This window comes from Bos mutus, chromosome X (assembly GCF_027580195.1).
Source record: "Bos mutus isolate GX-2022 chromosome X, NWIPB_WYAK_1.1, whole genome shotgun sequence".
NCBI classification, from domain to species: Eukaryota; Metazoa; Chordata; class Mammalia; order Artiodactyla; family Bovidae; genus Bos; species Bos mutus.
The window spans coordinates 107,847,298-107,868,593 of NC_091646.1; the positions used below are offsets into that span (position 1 = coordinate 107,847,298).

Genomic DNA, 21,296 nt, shown 5'->3' on the forward strand with positions numbered 1-21,296 from the left:
GATTCTCCAGGCAAGAATATTGGAGTGGGTTGCCATGCCTTCCTCCAGGGGATCTTCCCGACCCAGGGATTGAACCCAAGTCTCCTACATCTCCTGCATTGCAGGTGAATTCTTCCACTGAGCCACTGGGGAAGCCTACACACTACTATATATAAAACAGACAATCAACAAGGACCTACCATATAACACAGGAAACTCTACTCAATATTCTATAGTAATCTATATGAAAAAAGGATCTGAAAAAGAATGCATATATGTGTATGTATAATGGAACCACTGTGCTGTACACCTGAAAGTAATACAACATTGTAAATCAACTATACCCCAATATAAAATAAAAATTAAATTTAAAAGAAACAAAATTGTCTTCCTCAAAGTCACTCCATTCAGCCCATAATAAAAGGGATCAACATAGAAGAAGAGAGAAAGACCTCACTCAAACTTAGAATCATCATCCCATTCTCTGTTCCCAGAGAACCTCAAAAGACAAAAAGAAAATAGAGGCAGTGAGACAGTGTGTTCACCCTTTCAAAGAATCGAAGCCTGCAACTTGTGCGCAACAACAAAGAACTGGAGCACATGAGCGGGAATGGAACTCACCATTTGACCCAGCAGGGGCCTCCAAGAAGGGAGGAAGAGGTTCCCCAGTATGCTGTATCCGTAGCTGAATCTCAGTAGGCCCGAGGGTTATCCAGACCCAATCTGAGGTTACAGATTTTATTCAGGTGATTTGCATCCGGGAGCATCTCGACATTAGCTCTCTCCCTGAGCCGAAGCAGGATTGGGTTTAGTTATTTATTTGGCTGTGTCGGGTCTTAATTGCATCATGCAAGATCTTTCCATGTGGCACACGGACTCTAGTTCTGTGCGTGGGCTTCAAAAGTTGCAGCGTGCAGGCTTAGTTGCTTCGCAGCTTGTGGGATCTTAGTTCTCTGACCAGGGATCAAACCCGCATCCCTTGCATTGCAAGGTGGATTCTATACCACTCAGCCACCAGGGAAGTCCCAGGATTGGGAGTTTCATAGGATGAGGAGGGTTATAGGACTGTTGTCATGTCCCAGGTTGCAGTTTTCTTCAGCTGTTAGTGCCGCACACCTTGTGGTTGGAATGGTTGGAGAGTGTTCTGGTTTATGGCAGCTCTCTGGGCAATCTCATTTTGGCTGCTTGCAGAACAGTTCTTTCAAAGCTGACTTTTTTTGAGCCTATGGGTCCTCTGTTAACTCTTGAATGCCAGTTAAGGTACAGGGGACAGGGAGCAAAAATAAGAAAAATAAAAAGATATTTCGAGCAAGGAAAAAACTGGGATATATTTTACTTCTTTTACAGTTGTCTCTCAGCTTCCACCATTTACTCACTCTCCACTCAGATACTCAGATTCTCAAGTTCAAATGTCAGATATTCCTTTTCTTGTACTACACAGCTTGAACCATCCCAATGCTCCCCACAAGATATCTTTGCACCCCAGTTTGTTGCCTTCATAAACTCCACCCCATAGCCACAGGACAGGTCACCTCTGTTGGGTGAGGAGCATGAAATCAGGGAGGACTTCATGGAGGAGGCTGTATCTGAACTGGGGAAGGCCCCAGATGGGGCAGGATCTGCTTAAACTGAGACGGTAGGAAAGACTGTCCAGTAAGAGATAATAGTATGAATTTGTTCATTTTTCAAATAAAGTATTGTGGAGAGCCTTCTTGGTGCTAGGCGCTAATTGTATACTGACTAAGAGTATGGATTTTTAGGACAAAGACTCAAATCCCAAGCCTTGCCACTTCCTAGCCATAGGGGTTGGGGAATCAGCTATAACCTAATCGGTGAAGCAGGCAGAGTGAAGACTGACAAATCGGAGAGCAAAATCCCTGTTTAATGGGGATAGCAGCTCAGATGCTGACAGTCATAGCTATGTGGGCTAGTTGGGGGTAATACTCTGATAGTTCAAAAAAAACTAAAATTCCAGATTTTTATGTGAAAATTTTTAATTTTCAAAGTATAAACTGCTTCATTTCAAAGAATAAGTTTGTAGGTCAACTATACATCTGTGGCTGACTCTCTCCATGGTTGACAAGTTTGTCCCCTGACTTTAAGGCTTAACTCTGTACTTGGTACAGCAGGCAGAGCCTTCTAGCCAACACCTCTGCTTCATCCCAGCCTTGATTCTGTCTATATCTCTCCTTCCTTGCTGCTCTGTGGCCCAACACAGTAAAGTTGTTCTCCACATGATCCTCTGTGTTCATGCATATGTAGTTGAAATGTCCTTCTCCACATCCCCATCTCAATTTTCTTTTCCTAACATCTCCTACTCTTTAAGAGCTATCTTCCTTTAAGAAGCCAGCCTTCACCAGCTCCTCCTCTGTTCTTCCTAAAACCCTGGTTAGTACTTACTTTACTGTGTTGTCATTCCCTGTCTGTTCATATTTCTTTTCCACTAGTCTGAGTATACTGTGCCTGGGACATAAGGACATGCAATGAATGTTTATTTTGTAAATGAATAAATGGAATGAATGTGTGTTTACAAGGTCACTTGCTATATGTAACCATGAACCAAGAAAAATATGAAGCTCCATTTCTATCCACTCATCCATTTATCCAGCAGAAATTTATTGAGCACCAATTATATGCCAGGGACTGTTCTAGGTGATGGAGATTCAGGAATGAACATGCCAGGCAAAGTCCCTGTCTTCACATAGCTCATCTTTTAGTGTGGGATGACACCAAACAAAATATATACTATGATGTGAGATAGTAATAAATGCCACAAGGAGAATATAAAAGCTGGTGAAGCCTTAGAAGGTGACAGGTGCACTTTTAGATAGGGTAGTTGGGGAAGGGATCTCTGGAAAGGTTACACGAGCAATGATTTGTGGGAGGGGTGGGAGCAAGCCATACAGATAGCTGGAGGAGAACACTAAGTACAAAGGCCCTGGAGCGGGAGCATGGTTGGCATGTTTAAGGAATAGCAAGAAGGTCAGAGTGGCTACCGGGGAGTGAGCAAGGGAGAGAGTGCTGGGAGATCAGAGAGGCAACAGAGGGCTAGACCATAATATCGTCACCCTCCTCAACCACCCATAGACCACAAAGCCTTAGCTGAAAAATGGGGTAAGGAATTTCAGCCTTGCTGGGTTGTGTGGTAGCAGTGCCAGGGAGATACACATGGGTCAAAATGGCTTTTCTCACAGATACATGCTTCTCTTAATGTCCTTACTATCCAGAATTTTTACTGCAAGGCTCTCAAGATGCAGGTCCCACCTGAGACCAGGTGCTGTTTGCCTTGGGAGGGTCATGAAGTGGTGGAGATTGGTCAGTTATTTCCTGCTGGTTGGGGCTGGAACCAGGGTGCACACCTCCACCCAGTTGGAAAGGGCTCCGGAGCTGTTATTCATCAGATAGAAGTCTCAAGTTTCCCACTTCTACACCTTTTCCACTCCCAGGAAGAGGGAGCTTTCCTCTCCCAAGAAGTCTTCAAACTTGCCCTGGGTCTCATGAGACCCAGGGCAAGTTTGAAGCTCCATGAAATGAAGGATTTGGACCCGATGGTCTAGAGCTGTCACATCACGTCTGTGTCTTAACTCTTCCTGCATGACAGGCCACCTGATTTCTCATCTGGAAGTGGGCTTCCTGTGGGCCTCTTCATGTAGCTGCATGCAAGTATAAGCATAACTGTGCAGCTTATTCAAAAACAGTGGTGGTGGCAGAGTTTGACTGAAACCCCAAGGTCTCTTTTCCCAAACATTGTCTCCCACAGCTTCTCTTCTCCTGCATGCCCTGACATTCCTGCCATTAATCATCCCTCACAAGTAAAGGTGAGGGGCTACCTCTGGGGGTAACATCTGGGATCCAGCAGGCCTGAACACCCACCCTACCCAAGCAAGACTCAGTCAAGCTCCTGGAAGGCAGAAAGACAGAACATCTCCTTTGAGTGAGAGACACACAGGCTTCCAGACTGTCAGAAAAACCAGTGGGGGAGGCTCAGGCCAAGGTCTCTGCTGAGTGGCCCTGAGCAGCTCCAGCACACGAAGTGCCAGGGACCACTAAGAGCTGACTCCCTGGGAGTTCTATAATGGATTGTGGCTCTGAAGGAAAATGTGACTGACCTTGTAGCGTGATTTGGGGCTAGCTATTCTGTAATTTATTGCTGAGTCCTGGAGCTTTCAGACCTGGAGGCACAGTTTAATCTCCTAGATGAGCATAGGAGAAGGATACAACTTATCAAGGTCTGGTCACTCACAGGAAGCCTCCCTACTCCTGCTTTGCTGATCTCAGTTTTGTGCTTCCCCCAGAGTTGCTGCTGCCAAGGATTATGGGAGCCCTAAGTCCTCCTTCGCATCAGAAGTGCTGAACTGCCCAGGAAGACTTGAGTCAGTGGAGGAGGCTTTGGAGGTGGGGGTGCTGGTGCCACCCAGTGGCCCAACACCTGGGGCCAAGGAGGGACCCCAGGTGGGGGAGGAGGACAGATACTTCCCTTAGACTCTAGGGTTGAAGCATCCTGTGAGCTTAGCTGGGCCTGGGCTCCTGGCCCAAATTTCATCCTTTATAAGCTCTGTAAATATAGGGGTGTATTATGAGCCACAGTATCCCTGTCACTTTAAACCGGAAGTTGCAAGATCATATGATGTGAGCCTGGTATAAGCAGTTGAGGGTTGTAGGGACTGTGAGCACTGGAGGCTTACAAGCCCCATGTAAAGGCAGCAGCCACTCAGATGTCCTCAGTTGATGCCACACTGCAGTCTGCCTGGATGGCCTTATCTATCAGTGGTTTTAGGAGAAAGATCTTTACAAAGTGATTTTAGAAATTTCCCACATATTTCAATATTGATAAAGAATTACATTTGTGTCAATACAACAAGCTCATCTATAGCACTTACTATATGTAGGCACTGTTCTAAGCACTTTGCAAATAATAAGGTGTATAATTCTTACAGTAATCGCAGTCTCATGACGTCAGTCTTCTTTTATCTCATTTTATGGGTGAGGAAAATGAGGCACAAAGAATTGAAGTAACTTACCCACAATCCTTCAGCTGGAAAGTGGCAAAGCCTGGGCTTAAAGCCAAGCAGCTTGACTCTGTAGACCATGCTCTTTGTCACTTTGCTAGGCTGCCTCATTAAAACTAGCAAACAAGCAAACCTTATACAAACAGCAAAAACAAAACACCATGCAGGACAAAAACCAAGCAGACAAGTAAGCACAAAAACAGGCTTTTCATATGCTTTAAACCAAATCCAACAGAATTTGACACTTTTTCTGTTTTCTCCTGCTTTTGTAATATCTTCTTTGTGAGCTCCTTCATGCCTGACCTCCATCTTAACAACTCTTTTTTAGATATTCCCAACACTCTTCCCCCAGCCTGTCCATAAAGCAACCTGGCCTCTTAGCCTTATCATCATTCTCCCTCTCTGTTTTCATTGTTCATTCTAGATTTTTACCTTCAAAAATCCTACTCACATCCTCCCGGAACCCCTCTCTCTTGCCTGGTGGATCCCATGGAACTCATTCTGCAAAGAAGATTTGGGTGTTTGCAGCCCTCCCTTTCAATGGCCCACATGCCTCTTTCTGTACTTGTGTTTATTTGTTCTCTGTGTTGCATAATGTGGCCTTTCATAATTGTGTACTTGTTAGCATCAGTCCCTAAGTGTGTATTTAGTATGTATTTGTCTTGTCTCCCCAACAAGAGTGTAAGCCATGTAAGCAGGGGCTGTGTTAACTGTATTCTACTGTCCCTTGTTCAGAGCCAGGAGGTCACATCACTTAATTGGCAAGGGGATGGAAGTTGGAGCTGTCACACTTGGGGCCAAGGCCTCGCTCTGCCACTTACAAACTCTGTGACCAATGAAAACTCATTTTACCTCTCTTAACTTCATTTCTCTCACTTGTAAAATGAGGAGCATACCTAATACCTCCTTCACAAGATTAGTGTGAAACACAATGCATATGAAATGCTTAACCCAGGGCCTATCAGCTAGTAAGCCTTCAGCATTTGGCAGCTCTTATTACTATATCGTAGTGCCATTAATCAGCTCATGGAGCTGTAAAACTCCTCAATCTCTTGGCTCCAAAAAAAAAATCTCTGTTTTTAGGGTTAACTTCACTCAGGTATGGCAATTTTAGGAAGTGTTGAATAGGACTAGTTGAACAACTAAACCAACTCACCAAGCAGCTAAACCAAAACCAAAGCAGGGCCCTGCAATTATACAATTAGAATGTGATTTTTTTTCAGGATTTAAATCAAACTTGATCTCTCCCAGTTGGAGGGAATGGGAGGGTCTGGGACCCCTCTGCGTTGAATAGATGTAGATGTGTCCCTGTGTGTGCGCACATTTGCACGTGCTTGTGCCTGCACATATGTATTTTTTGAAGCAGAGCCTATGACATGTGTTTATACAGTGCGTCAACACAAACTGCCTAGGAGTAGGCTTCCCCAAACACATTAATGTACACAGCGGATTGAGTCACACTATCAGTTAACATAGGGTTCCTGGTACTAACCCTTTCCAGCCTCCCTACTATCAGTAGGTAAGCAATCCCATGCTACTCGACACAAGCTGACTCATACTTTTCGTTAAAACACAACTTATCAAAGGAGAATTTTTTGGATGCTTCTTCCTTCCCGGACAGGAAACAAAGATTCCCCAAATTCAACAGGACAGCAACCTCCACAGCTCTACCTAAATATATTCCCATAGTGCCTTTGATTCAGAGCTTTACTGAAGGCTGCTGGAAGACTCTCAATAAGGTTTCCAGAGAGCATATTTAGGGGGTGTGAGTTCACACCAGGTTGATTGCCATAGGAAATTCCAGTCCTTACAACACAGGGATGGTAGGGAGAGGAGGGACTCTTTCACTGAATAACACCATCACAGAATTCACTTGACAGATTTTTTTTTCTGGAACTCCTACTTTGGAACTCCCAGCCTCCTTCTGTGGAGAACTGCAAAATTATGTGCCACTTCTTTTTTATCGTTTTCAAGGCAACTCAATGTTAATTTGGAAAAAGAAGTTTGTTGTTGTTGATGATACTGATATTACTCTGCTACTACTACTGCTAAGTCACTTCAGTCGTGTCCGACTCTGTGTGACCCCACAGACGGCAGCCCACCAGGCTCCCCCGTCCCTGGGATTCTCCAGGCAAGAACACTGGAGTGGGTTGCCATTTCCTTCTCCAGTACATGAAAGTGAAAAGTGAAAGTGAAGTCGCTCAGTCATGTCCGACCCTCAGCGACCCCGTGGACTGCAGCCTTCCAGGCTCCTCCATCCATGGGATTTTCCAGGCAGGAGTACTGGAGTGGGGTGCCATTGCCTTCTCCAGATATTACTCTAGATTTGCTTATTAACAAATATACCAGATCATACACACCCAAATAAATTCCGCCTTTTAAATATTCACTTTGATATACCAAGAATTTGGAAAAGTGAATTCACCAAACATTACTAGGTCAGTTCCTTTAAATCACAGTCTACCATAAGTTAGTGTACTTCTAAAGGTGGCTCAGTGGCAAAGAATCTGCCTGCAATGCAGGACACGTGGGTTCGATCCCTGGGTCAGGAAGATCCCCTGGAGAAAGAAATGGCAACCCACTCCAGTATTCTTGCCTGGGAAATCCCAAGGACAGAGGAGCTTGGCGGGCTACAGTTCATGTGGTCGCAAAAGAGTTGGACATGACTTAGCAACTAAGACTAATTAACTAAACAACAACAACAAAACCACAAGTTAATAGCATGTGTCCCAGAACCAGGTATCTTGGGCTGAGGTCCTGACTCTGTCATTTATGTAATGTTTGGAAAAATTCTCTCTCAGCCTCATTTTCAGCAATAAGATGGTTATTGGAACTGAGGTTTTGACCACCAGCAGTTTTACTTCTGAGGAGGATGACTGACAGCCATTTCACAACAGGGAACTGGTAAAGCAAGATAAATATGGCTGCTCAGTAGATGTGCACAGTAAAGGATGGGGAGGGGGAGCAGGAGCCAATAGGTATTGCCCTCTGAAGAGAGCAGAAGACCACTCAAGTGTGCAAGTGAGTAGGACGCAGGCTATATACAATGACAGGAATATTCGAGGCCAGTTGAGAGGATGAGAATATGAGTCCTGAGGCTGTGTGTTGCTATATATGAGGTTTGTGCAAATTGCTTCATTTCCCTGTGCTTCTGTTTCTTCCCCTATAAAATAAGCATCATAAAACTGCCTACATCATAAGGCTTTGAAAAAGATTGTGATATAATGAATATAAAGAGCTTAGCATAATGTCTGGCCCATAACAAGCTGTGTGTGTGTGGTGGGGCGGGGCGGGGGGGGGTGGTGGTGGAGGGAGGAGGAGGGAGGGAGGGAAAAAATCACCTAAACAACAGTCCTTATCCTCCTTCAGAGCTTGCATTCTTAGAAGCACGCAGAGGACCAGTGCATGAATAGCTGCCCTATCCTCTAAGTGCTGGGCAAATGGTATTCACTAGTGCTGTAAAGATGAGGAATCCCATTCACATCATATAGGAATCAAGAGACAGTATATGGAGGGTTAAGCTCAGGGGATGAGGAGGTATTTGACAATTAGACTTGATGGGGTGGGATATCTAAAGGAGGGAGTAGCTTTGTAAGGGCACAGGGGTGGGAAAGTGAGGCAGAGGTTCAGGAAACAGAGTAATTTTGTTTGGAGACTACTTGTAAGACTTTGGCCAGTTCTGACACTCTTTGGTGTTACAAATAACAGAAAATAGACAGGAGAAGAAGGTTGAGGATGCCAGATAAAAACATTTATGTCTTGGCAAAAAGGTGATGGGGTGTCACAGCAGATTTTTGATGATAAGAATGACATGATTACATTGGACTTTCAGAAAGCTTATCTTACTGGGATACAAAAGATGGATTTGAGAAGAAGATCTGAGTACGGGAGATGATGGGCTCAGAGGCTACTGCAGCCATCTAAATGACAGATGACAGTGACTGCACTGAAGGATGACAGGAGATGGAAAGAAGAAGATGAACTACAAAGACGTTCTCAGTAGGATTTGGTACTGGAGCATTGACAGAGTGACTAAAAGTACAAGTCAATGCGTGGGAGCACCAGCAACAGTGACTGGGGAGTGGCACAGGTTTGGCAACAGAGGGTGACTTGTGGGAGGTAAAATTTGAAGCCCTAGTGGGGCATATAAGCAGGGCCGCGTGGCAGGCAGTTGGAAAAAGCACTGAAGCTTCAACGGCATGGTGATTGCATAAGGAGTTTTTGAAACAAGTTCTTCGGAACCATTCCAACAGGAATGAATGAAAATCTTTAGACTCAAAGCACTGACTAGATTGTGCCCTTCTATACATAATTCAACATTGTAAAAAATTATACAAAACCATAAAATGTGCATAAGGAAGTCCAATAAATTCTGATTTTTCCCACGAAAATCAGACATTTCAACTATCAAAAATATATATGAAAAGCTTTACTCCCAAATCTCTCTGTTTGTCTCTCTCTAATAATGGTGCCCTAAGAATGGGCTTGGTCTGTCTTTTGGAAACCTGAGATTGACTTCTGACCCAGGTCCCAAGCCACACAAAGACAGCAGGCTCATCACCTTATAATTATGCCTCATTTCTTGACCACAGAACAGCATTACTGATCACCTATTTAATTGATTAGAATTAGCCTCAAATGATATAGCTATTTTCAGAGAAAATTCCCTTAAAGGGTAAAGATTTGCTCTTATTTAGGACATGAGGGCATTAAAAAAAAATTCACCCTATCTCACACAATACACAAAGATAAATTCCAAATGGATTAAATCCAGTTTCACAAATGAGTTAGTGAGTGAAAGTCACTCAGTTGTATTCTTTGCCACCCCATGGACTTCCCATAGTCCATGGGATTCTCCAGGCCAGAATACTGGAATGGGTAGCCTTTCCATTCTCCAGGGGATCTTCCCAATCCAGAGATCAAACCCAGGTCACAAGTTTGTTCATTTAACAAAAAAAGAATAGACAGAAATCCCTGCCCTCTTGAAACTTACTTTCTGAGTAGGTGAAAAAGTAAACAGTAAGTAAGCTGTATAGTATGTTGGACATTAATGAGTGCTATGAAAAAAGGAAAAGCTAGTAGGAGTTGGAAAGGCTGGAGTCGGGTAAGCTGCAGTCTACAATTGTGTGAACAAGGGAGATGTTGAAAATTGACATTTGAGCAAAAACTTGAAGATGAGGGAGTTTGCCTGTTGATATCTGGGGCTAGATTGTCAGAAACAGAGGCAACTGCCAGTGAAAATGCCCTAAAAAGTGGGAGCATATCTGGCTGGATTGGATGGTCAACAAAAAGAGCAGTTGGGGGATTCCCAGGTGATCCAGTGGTTAGGCCTCTGCACTCCTACTGTGGGGGGCATGGGTTTGATCCCTGGTTGGGGAACTAAGATCCCATATCCACCTTAGCCAAAAAATTTAAATAGTAATAATAAATGTCTTAAAAAAAAAAAAAGAAGAGCAGGTGGCTGGAGCAGAATGATAGAGGGAAGAATGGTAGGAGATAAGGTTGGCAGAGGATAAGATGGCTAGGCAGCATCACCGACTCAATAGACATGAATTTGAGCAAACTCCAGGAGACAGTGAAGGACAGGGAAGCCTGGTGTGCTGTAGTCCATGGGGTCACAAAGAGTTGGACACGACTTAGCAACTGAACAACAACAAAGTTGTTGTTGTTTTAAAGACTTTGACTTTTATTCTGAGAGAAATTGGGAACTACTGGAGGATCTTTAGCAAAAGTGAGATGTGATCTGACTTGCATAGAAAAGAATCATTCCAGTTGCTGTGAGATAGACAATGGGGACAAGACAAAAGCAGGTAGACCAGTTAGGGGCAATTGCAGTGAGCCAGGTAATTGACGCTGGTGACTCAGAGTCAGATGGTAACAATTAAAGTGGGAAAAGTGGTCGGAGCCTGGGAATATTTTGGACATGGACACAAAAAGAATTTGCTGATGAATTAGATGTATGTGAGGGAAGGAGAGGAGTCAAGGATAACACAAAGGCTGTTGGCCTGAGGAAGAGGAAGGAGAGAATTCCCATAACTGAAAGATGGAACAAAATTATAGAAGCATTAAAATAAAATATAATACTTTAATATTAACATAATAATATGTAATAATACTTCTATAATCTTAGATTGGAAATGGATTTCTTAAAGAAGACATGAAACTTGGAAGCTACAAGGAAAAGATTGCTAGATTTAACTACTGCAAAATGCAAAAGTCTTTGTAGTAAAAGACAATCAGTTCTAATGAGGTGGACGAAACTGGAGCCTATTATACAGAGTGAAGTAAGCCAGAAAGAAAAACACCAATAGAGTATACTGACACATATATATGGAATTTAGAAAGATGGTAACGATAACCCTGTATGAGAGACAGCAAAAGAGACACAGATGTATAGAACAGTCTTTTGGACTCTGTAGGGGGGAGATGATTTGGGAGAATGGCATTGAAACATATATAATATCATATAAGAAATGAATCGCCAGTCCAGGTTTGATACAGGGTCCTTGGGGCTGGTGCACTGGGATGACCCGGAGGGATGGTACAGGGAGGGAGGTGGGAGGGGGTTCAGGATAGGGAACACGTGTACGCCTGTGGCAGATTCATGTTGATGTGTGGCAGAACCAATACAATATTGTAAAGTAATTAGCCTCCAATTAAAATAAATAAATTTAAATTAAAAAAATTTAATAAAAGTGATAGACTGGAAGAAAATATTTATAATGTATATACCAAACTTAGGTTAAAATTCATAACTATAAAGAGTACTTCTGCAATATGAAAAGAAAACTCAAGTGGGAAAATGGTATAAGGTCATAAAACAAGCAATTTACAAGAAAAAGTACACCAGTTTGGCCAACAAATCTATGAAAAGAGGCTCAACCTAATTAGAGAAATACAAATTTAAATAACAATGCAATACCAGTTTTCAGCTGTTATATTAATAAAATTAAAAGACTGATAAATCTCATTGTTGACAAGGCCATAGAGAAACAGGCACTCTCATACACTCTTTTAACAGAGGTGTAGATTTGTAAAGAATTTCTGGTGAGCAATTTTTCATAATATGCCAAAAATTAAAATGTTCATACCCTTTGATCATCCAGCAGTTTCATTTCTAGGTACCTAATCTAGAGAAATCATCACATAAGTGGGCAGAGATACAAGCAAAAGGAAGTTCATTTCACCATTGTTTATAAGACTTTTGTTTTAAAGACTGGAAATGGCCTAAGAATTCCCCATTAGGAGAATGTTAAAATAAGTTGTGGTACATTCATACTATGAAATATCATATGGCCTTAAAACAGATAAGGTAGCTCTATAGATGTAGTTGTGCATGGTAACATAAACAGAGAACAAAAATGTTTCCTGGAGGGGGGGAGTGATTTATAGAACAATCTATATTATGATTGCCTTTCCTTTAAAAAACCCACCTCATATGCCTGTATGTAAATTCATAGAAAGGCTGAGAAAAATGCAAAACTCCCATTGCTTGTGATCATGGCATGCGATTACACACATGGGTGAGAGAATGGGGCTTTCTCTGCAGGTGAGAGAATGGGGCTTTCGTTTTATCCTCTGTATACTTCTTTGTTCTTTGATATCCCTTCACAAGCAAAATGTAACTTTTGTAATTTTTAAGTATAAAAACGAGGGAAAAATCAGATATTGCCAGTTTCTGAATGTTCCCAAGGAAGAACCCTGGAGGCAGTAGCATGTTTGTTACTACAAATTCACACTGGGCCACTGTGCATTGTGATGGGAGGGACAGCATCAAATGCGTGTTATGTGGCCTTGGGAAAGACACAACATTTCTGAGCCTCCATTTTCTTATATAGAGAATGTAGATAATACCTGCCCTATCTATTTTATTGTTAGTTGTGAAGATAAAATGGAAAAACAGTTCTAAAAATTGTTAAGCTCTGTAAAACTGTGCAAGATATTTGATAATATTTCATGTCCCAGTTAATGATTTGATTCTTCTGAGCGATAGTCAGTGATACCAAATTCAGTCCAAAGTGGAAACTTTATCTCTTAGAGTTTATTTTCACAGAGCGCTACCTGTCCAAGTTAGGTCACACATAGCAGCAGTGCAGGCATTTTACTTAAATCCTCTAGAGTGTTTTGTGTTTGTATGAGAGATTCTGTCTGATGCTGCGGGATTTTAGCAATAGCTTTAAGCCAGCCCCTCCTCTCCCCATCTCAGGGTCAACCATCTTGGATATACTGAATTAATTAACAGGGTCTTCTTAGCACTTGCTTTATGCTTAGCACTCCCCTGTGGGCGGGAGGCCAGACGTTCAGGTTTGCTTGGGACTGTCATGATTTATACTATCTGTCCCATGTAATTGGAGAAGAAAATGGCAACCCACTCCAGTGTTCTTGACTGGAGAATCCCATGGACAGAGGAGCCTGGCAGGCTATAATCCATGGCTTCGCAGAGTCAGATATGACTGAGTGACTAAGCATAGCACAGCACAAGACCCTCCCTCAGGGAAGCCTAGGTACCCAAAGGGCCAGTAGACCATGTGAGTGGCAGCGGGGTCGGGGGCAAAAGGGAAGGTGGGTGACAAAGACGTGTAATGGTTATTTGGGGGAAAAAGCATTGCCTTGCACTCAACCTGTGTCTTGAGAAAGGAAAGGAATGTTCTTTCTCTGCCACCTGCAACTCTTCTTCTCCCCTACCCTGTATTGCCCAGCACCCAGAATTCAAGCCAGTGCTAGAGTATGCTCTGTGTGGGTTTGGGAACAAGACTTCATTTAAGCATTGCTTTAGCAGGAAATATGTATTCTTGGATTCAACAATGGGCTAACCAATACATTTTGGGACACGCTCCTTCTTAACTTGGGAACTGCCTGTATAAGACCTGGTCCCCATCCTGGAGGGGCTCATAGACAGTTGATGTAGGGGAGACCTCATTAATACTCTTAATTACTCTTCAGACTACTGAAGAGTAATCTGGTACCAACTGAGGGTATTGGATTTAAGTATAATACAGATTTATCCAAGAGGGAGCCCAGAGAGAGGCGGTTTGTGTGCTCTTCAAAATTTTCACATAGGACAGTATGACTGATCTGTGCTAAGAATATGCTTAGATAGCAAGAGGAGAAAGTTCTAAGTAGGGATCGAGTTCACTGGAAGCCAAGGTTTGGCATCAGACATGAGCATGGACAGGGAATGCTTCGAGAAGGTATGATATGTGATGAGAGCAAATGGCTTTCTGAGGAGTGGTGGGAAGTTCGCTTGGCTGAGATGAGATGGTGTCAAATGCTTTCTGTAACTTAAAGTTCATAAAATATATCACTGCAATTTGTACATATTTCATGCGATTGAACACTCTTTGGGGCAATAACTTTTGACAGCATTTTTCAGGTGGACGATTTAACATGACTTAAATTCAGGTGAGGCATGGGCAAGATCTTAGAAGGTTGGGAATCCAAATTAAGGACTTTGGACTTGATGAAAGAGTCCCTTGTAGTGTCATTGAAGATGCTTGATCAGGGTTGGAACACTGACATGTGGCTGGTACAGAGACTGAAGGAGAAAGGAGTCAGGAGAGGGCCCATTTAGGAAGCTGCTACAGTAGGCCAGGGGTGGAGACCTGAGTACCGGGACCAGGATGGAAGAAACAAATCTGAGAACCATAGTAGAGACGGAAACACCAAGACTTAGAGATTATAAGGGAAGAGCCAAAGGAGGCCGGTATGTATCTCAGGGTTAGTTAAGCATGAGGGCAACTTTGTTAAATGTTGATGTTCAGTTGAAGGCTTCTCACTTATGCAGCCTGCCATTCCCTTCTAGTGAACCCCCTTTCTAAGTTAACCCTGTGGCACCTATTCAGTATCCTAATTCTGCAAAAACTCAGACTCATCCAGTGGAAGTCTTAGCTCATTTATTTACTTACCTCATTTTACAAAATTGCTCGTGTGTGCTCAGTTGTGTCTGACTCTGTGACCCCATGGACTGTAGCCCTCAAGGCTCCTCTATCCATTTTCCAGGTAAGAATACTGGAATGGGTTACCATTTCTTCCTCCAGTGGATCTTACTGACCCAGGGATCAAACCTGCATCTCCTGCATTGCAGGCAGATTCTTTACCTGCTGAACCATCGGGCAAGTCCAACCAATTTGCAAAATTAGGTGAATGAATAAATGCTACAGGGTTTCTAACTTGGAAGACAAAAACATGAAATTCACTCTACTACTAGGGCTTCAAAAAAGTGTGATGTGTCCAAAGTTTGTTTGCATAGAAATTGGATGCTTTCTTGCTTCAACTCCCCCATGCCCTTCCTGTGAACCCTGTCTCCTGAGAAAATCTTAGAACATTAATTTGCTAACTTAATTTGTAAAAGGTTAGTGAATCAATGCCATAAGGCATTTATGGAAATATTTGAAATTAATTAACCTTGTCAACTTTTATTTATATAGGTTTTCTTCCAATTATATCTTTTCCCCTCAAGTATAACTTTTTAATAAGATTAATTTTAAACAATAAAATAGGAATCTGTGTACAAAGAACTTTAAGAATTTAAATATGTGGGTTTATCATTAACACAGTAGCAAATATATCAAGGAAACACGCCCCATGAAAAACATTTCAAAGAAACACACGTCTGCTCTGAGAAAGGTCTGTAACCAATAAGTAAGCCCCAAGAAGCTTGTTTGCTTGGTGATGCCGGCAGATAAGCCTGGCAAACCTCGGTGTGACTGAAGAAGTCAGTTTGAGACTCAGCCTAGCTCAGGCAAGCTACTGGACCTTGACTGCGCTCAGCGAACCTCAGCACAATGGGGTTAACATTTTGGAAGGTGTTTCTGATTCTCAACTGCCTTGCAGGTAAGCGGGGGGTGGATCCCCAGCCCACTAAAGATCTTTGGGAATGGAGTTTCCTTTTAAACTGAAATTGCAATTATTTTTGTACATAGAATATTCCCCTCCTATGCTTAAAAGGAACTATATTAGTGTGCTAAGTAAAACAATTTTCAGAAAACTTGCTTAGCAAATATGTGCTATGCTAATATTTTGGGAACCCAGGCTGTAAATAAAATTGTTTTATGTAGCTTCTGAATTAGAATTCCCCCCACCCCCCAAATTGCAGTATCTTTCTTTTTTTAGCTTGAAGGTTGAACAGATGAATTTACTCAGAAGCTGAAGTTTGTGCCAAGGATACTTTTTTCCCTCTGTTTTACTTGACTGTTTCCTTCAAATTCATTTTGATCAATTTGCTAAACCTGGCTGGGAGCGCCTGTCATGCTTAACTATCTAACATTTCCTAAGAATTGTACTTTTCAAAGCATAAGATGGTATTTAGGAAAATATGTGAGTAATTTATCGTTGTGCACAATCTTGGTGTTTTTAGGGGTTTGGGCAAAACAAAATCATTTTTAGAGTCAAATCCTAATATTGGTAGACCCAGGAGAGATCACTAATTCAGAAAAATCCCTTGGCTAGTTTTTTCAGATACCAGATATATTTTGAATCTCTTCTTATGATAAATTAGGTCCATGGTAGATTCAATAAAATTGTTTATCCAAGAAATGTCTTTGCAACCCCATGGACTATACAGTCCATAATACTGGAGTGGGTAGCCTTTCCCTTCTCCAGGGGATCTTCCCAACCCAGGGATCGAACCCAGGTCTCCCACATTGCAGGCGGATTCTTTACCAGCTGAGCCACAAGGGAAGCCCTAAGTAATATTAGGCAGTTATTAGAATGAGGTTTACTAAGCATATTTAACAACATAAGAAAATGTTCAAGATAAAATACTAAGTGAAAAGCAGGATATACCCACATGCCTAGAATAAATTCTTAGAAGGTTATGTACCAAACTGTTCATGATGATTATCTCTGGCTGATGGGATTATAGATGATTTTAATCTTATTCCCCAGCCTTTTCATACTTTCAATGGTTTCTACAAAGAACACTGTATTACACTATGTTTATCATCAGAAATGTTACTTTTCAAAACTATATGATATTTAGTAATAATTCTCTAAATGTTCATTGCTAAATGTTTAAGCAGACATGTTCTGTGGAGTTACCAGAAGGCAATACTACATTTATCCAGTGATCTAGCCAGGACTTAGAGCTGGAAAAAGCTGCCTTTCTCAATTTCCATCCTGGTGGGAACATATGTTCCTATTTTCCCTTTCCCCCAAGAATATTCATTTTACACCTTAACTTTAGACAGTGAAAGTCTTTGTCCCTTTTAAAGAGATTCCAGTCATTAGCTAATTGGGTCGCCATGGGCCTTCTACAGCAGCCTCTAAAATCACACCTGTAGTCAACACCTACCTCCCTCTCTGAGGCCTAACTCTGGCCTATACTAGATACCATTTTGGAACAGTTACAAAAGTGGCTTCTACTATAACTAATGTAGATACAATTTTTACTGATTATAAATGTAATGTATGGTCTTTGTAGACAGTTGGAAATATGGAAACATATAAATAAGAAAATAAAAGTCACCAGAAATCTTATCAGAGATTCTGGTGAATTTCTTATTTTTTTTCCTCTTGCAAATTGAGTTTATATCTTGTATACAATTTTTTTATTGTTTAAAAACTTACTTAGATGATCTCAGGATCTTACTTGTGACTTGCTGAACAAAGCCCAGAGTTACCAATAAATACTTCAGAGCCTTTGTTTTTAAGTTACTGTCTAACTGATTTTGCTAATGCATAGTGTACATATATAATCTAGCTGGCCCAACAAAATGTGGTAGTGTCAGTCTAGCAGATAGAATGGAAATATTGTACAATATATTGTTGTTTGCAGTGCTTACATATGTATGGAAGTCAGAGAAAGAATTCAGTAAGCTATGCCTGGTATTAGTAGTGTCCATCAGTTGATCCAGAAATGGCTGTGAGGCAGCTGGTAGCGTTTCCATCAACGTGCAATTTGATGTGTTATCTGGACTTGTTTCCTGGTCAGGAAGAGTGTCACATTTTCGGTGTCAAGCATGGTGCTTGGCACATAGTGGGCACATAGGAAATGTTTACTTGAAAGTAATTACCTTCTGAAATCCTGCCATTTGTGACATGGATGGACCTTAAGGACATTATGCTAAGTGAGATAAGTCAGAGAGAGACAAACACTGTATGATCTCACTCATACGTGGAATCTGAAAAAACAGCAACCTGAATTCATGGAAACAGAGAGTATAGTGGTGGTTACCAGGGATGGTGGTTGTGGGATAATGGGGGTGATGTTGATCAAACGGTACAAACTTTCAGTTAGAAGATAAGTAAGAACTAGGGATCTAATGTACAGCATGATGACTATAATTGACAATACTGTATACCTGAAAGTTATTTAGAGAGTAGATCTTAAATATTGTCACCACAAAAAAGAAATGGTAATTATGTGATGTGATGAAAGTGTTAGTTAATGCTTTGGTGGTAATCATTTTGCAATATATGTCAAATCAACACTTTGTACAGCTTAAACTTATACAATGTTATATGTAAATTATATCTGAGTAAAGGTAGAAAAATAAAAGAGTGAGTTACCTTCTCAAACCCCAAACATTCAGAAATGATTTTCACATACATATATAAAATGAATTCTTTGGACAACTAAGCAAGACACATTTTATTTTAGTGAAAGCCTTTCTATTGACTTGTAAGGAAGTCAGGTATATTCCACTTCAGGAAAATAATTTTATTGAAAAAAATCTTCAAAAAGTTCAAGCATATCATTTTAGATGCTTGTAGTATAGTCACCTGTTTGAAAGATATGTTAATGTTTCCATTTTCACAAGGTATGTGCTATGCATTTTAATGCAGTAATATATTTGAACTTTAGTCAGATCCATAAAGTTAGTGATCACTTGATTATTGCCTAACTCAAAAACGAAGCAATTTTACATGAAGTTGCTTGAACATAGGAGAAGGCAATGGCACCTCACTCAGGTACTCTTTCCTGGAAAATCCCATGGACCGAGGAGCCTGGTGGGCTGCAGTCCATGGGGTCACTAAGAGTCTGACAGGACTGAGCGACTTCACCTTCACTTATCACTTTCATGCATTGGAGAAGGAAATGGCAACCCACTCCAGTGTTCTTGCCTGGAGAATCCCAGGGACGGCGGAGCCTGGTGGGCTGCCGTCTATGGGGTTGCACAGAGTCAGACACGACTGAAGCGACTTAGCAGCAGCAGCTTGAAATTAAATCACTTAAATTGCAACAGGTCAAATATGTCTGTTTGGTATGTTAGAATAATAATCCCCCTAAGCAAAGAGCCTGTCACATTGTAGGCATTAAATAGATGAATGAACAATCATTACCAAAACATGAGGCATTTAAAATCTGTTTAGAGTGTTGATTAACTCAAGTGTATACACCTTGGATTATTTTACTTTAATAGTATGCACTGATTTTTAAAAGCAGTCATACATATTTCAACCATGTGTGTGTTCTTTGGGTGCGGGGGTGTTTTTTTAATTCAGCCAGGTCAGTGAGTGAAATTGCAGTCCTCAGTTTTGTTTAAATCAGGTGCTAGTCTTTATTTTGCTGTATAGTCAGAGTCTTGTCAATGTATAGGTGTTTTTTTTTCCTTCTTCAATTTTTAAATAATTTCTCAATTTAGACTAAATGAATCCAAAGAAAGGGAACATTTTTTTTCCCCTGACACACACACAATCACTTTCAGTTTAAGACTAAATTTTACTTTTCACTATCCACATGTGGCTATTCACATATAACTTAATTCAAATTAAATAAACTAAGAAATTCAGTTCTTCAGTTGCACTAGCAACATTTCAGGTGCTCCATAACTGCATGTGGGTAATGGGCTTCTCCAGGGGGTGGCTCAGACAGTAAAGAATTCGCTTGCAATTCAGGAGACTTGGGTCCGATCCCTGGGTTGGAAAGATCCCCTGAAGAAGGAAATGGTAACCCACTCCAGTATTCTTGCCTGGGAAATCCCATGGACAAAGGAGACTGGTGGACTAACACTTTCATGCCCTCAGCAGTGAAAGCGTGAAGTCCTAACTGCTGGGGTCACAAAGAGTTGAACACAACAACTGACATTTTTACTTTTTCACTTTGAATGGCTACTTTTATCATGGAAAGTTCTATTGGACAGTGCTAGACTAGGCAGTGATCTCAGAGGCTTAAGTAATGTTCACTAATGAATGATGTGACATTTTTAAAAACTTCATCTGGAAATATATAACTCTTAGCTCTGAAGTGCATTGTCATTATATTAGAGATGGACAGTTCTGAAAACTGTCTTTTCTTCATAATTTAAGGATTGATTATGGTGCTGAGTATTGGGAATCAGGGCAATAAAAATGGTCTGGGAATATTGCCTTGCCAATTGTTACCTATTTATAGAACAACATGTTGTATCCTTAAAAATATTTTGTCTCACAATAGATTTGGAGGTTACTGTACTTATTCTGAGGTGATATTGTTGAGCTTTTATACATTTCATGTACATATTTATATGTGCTAAATTGCATCAGTTGTGTCTGACTCTGTGCACCCCTATGGACGCCCAGGCTTCTCTGTCTGCCAGGCTTCTCCAGGCAAGAGTACTGGAGTGCATTGCTGTGCCCTCCTCCAGGGGATCTTCCAGACCCAGGGATAGAACCCATGACTCTTACGTCTCCTGCATTGGCAGGCTAGTTCTTTACCACTAGCGCCATATTTTTATGGCTTCTATTAAAAATACGTTGAAAATATTTAAATCAGATTGTTACCAACTTCTTGATTTTCATTTGCCTCCATTCTGGTCTGTGCTATATAAATGGTTCATGGTGCATTGACATGGCACGCAGAGATTGTGTCTGTCTTGTTCATTATTATTTCCCCAGTGTTAGCACTGTTCATGGCATAAAATAGGTGCTCAGCAGATATTAGTTGATAGGCATCACGACTTTTTCCGTGGCTTGCTTTGTGTGAGAATTGTGTTTACTCTGCCTTTAGGCACTTTTGTTGAGAGCAGCTCTTAGAGGCTTTTCTGTTTTGTTTTGTGTGTGTGTGTGTGTGTGTGTGTGTTTTACTTTACCTATCAAAAGTTATTACCATTACCCAGTCCCATAATGGGCTTCCCTTGTGGCTCAGCTGGTAAGGAATCGACCTGCAATGTGGGAGACCTGGGTTTGACCCCTGGTTTGGGAAGATCCCCTGGAGAAGGGAAAGGCTTCCCACTCCAGTATTCTGGCCTGGGGAATTCTATGGACTGTATAGTACATGGGGTTGCAAAGAGTCGGACATGACCGAGTGACTTTCACTTCACTTTATTTCAATTCCATAGAAGATTTTGGGATGTAAACTAGAGGACAAAAATGACCGCCAAATAATAT

The 21,296-nt window shown here is 41.4% G+C and overlaps 1 protein-coding gene across 1 annotated transcript in view; it reads left to right on the forward strand.

Annotated features, from left to right (window-relative positions):
* Positions 1–21,296, forward strand: part of VSIG1 (V-set and immunoglobulin domain containing 1) — a 52,985-nt gene that overhangs the window by 4,202 nt on the left and 27,487 nt on the right. Inside the window, exons 4-6 of the mRNA XM_070366616.1 lie at positions 535–674; positions 4,275–4,431; positions 5,090–5,175. Of these exons, the coding sequence (XP_070222717.1) occupies positions 535–674; positions 4,275–4,431; positions 5,090–5,175 (383 nt within the window). The remainder of the gene's footprint in view (positions 1–534; positions 675–4,274; positions 4,432–5,089; positions 5,176–21,296) is intronic.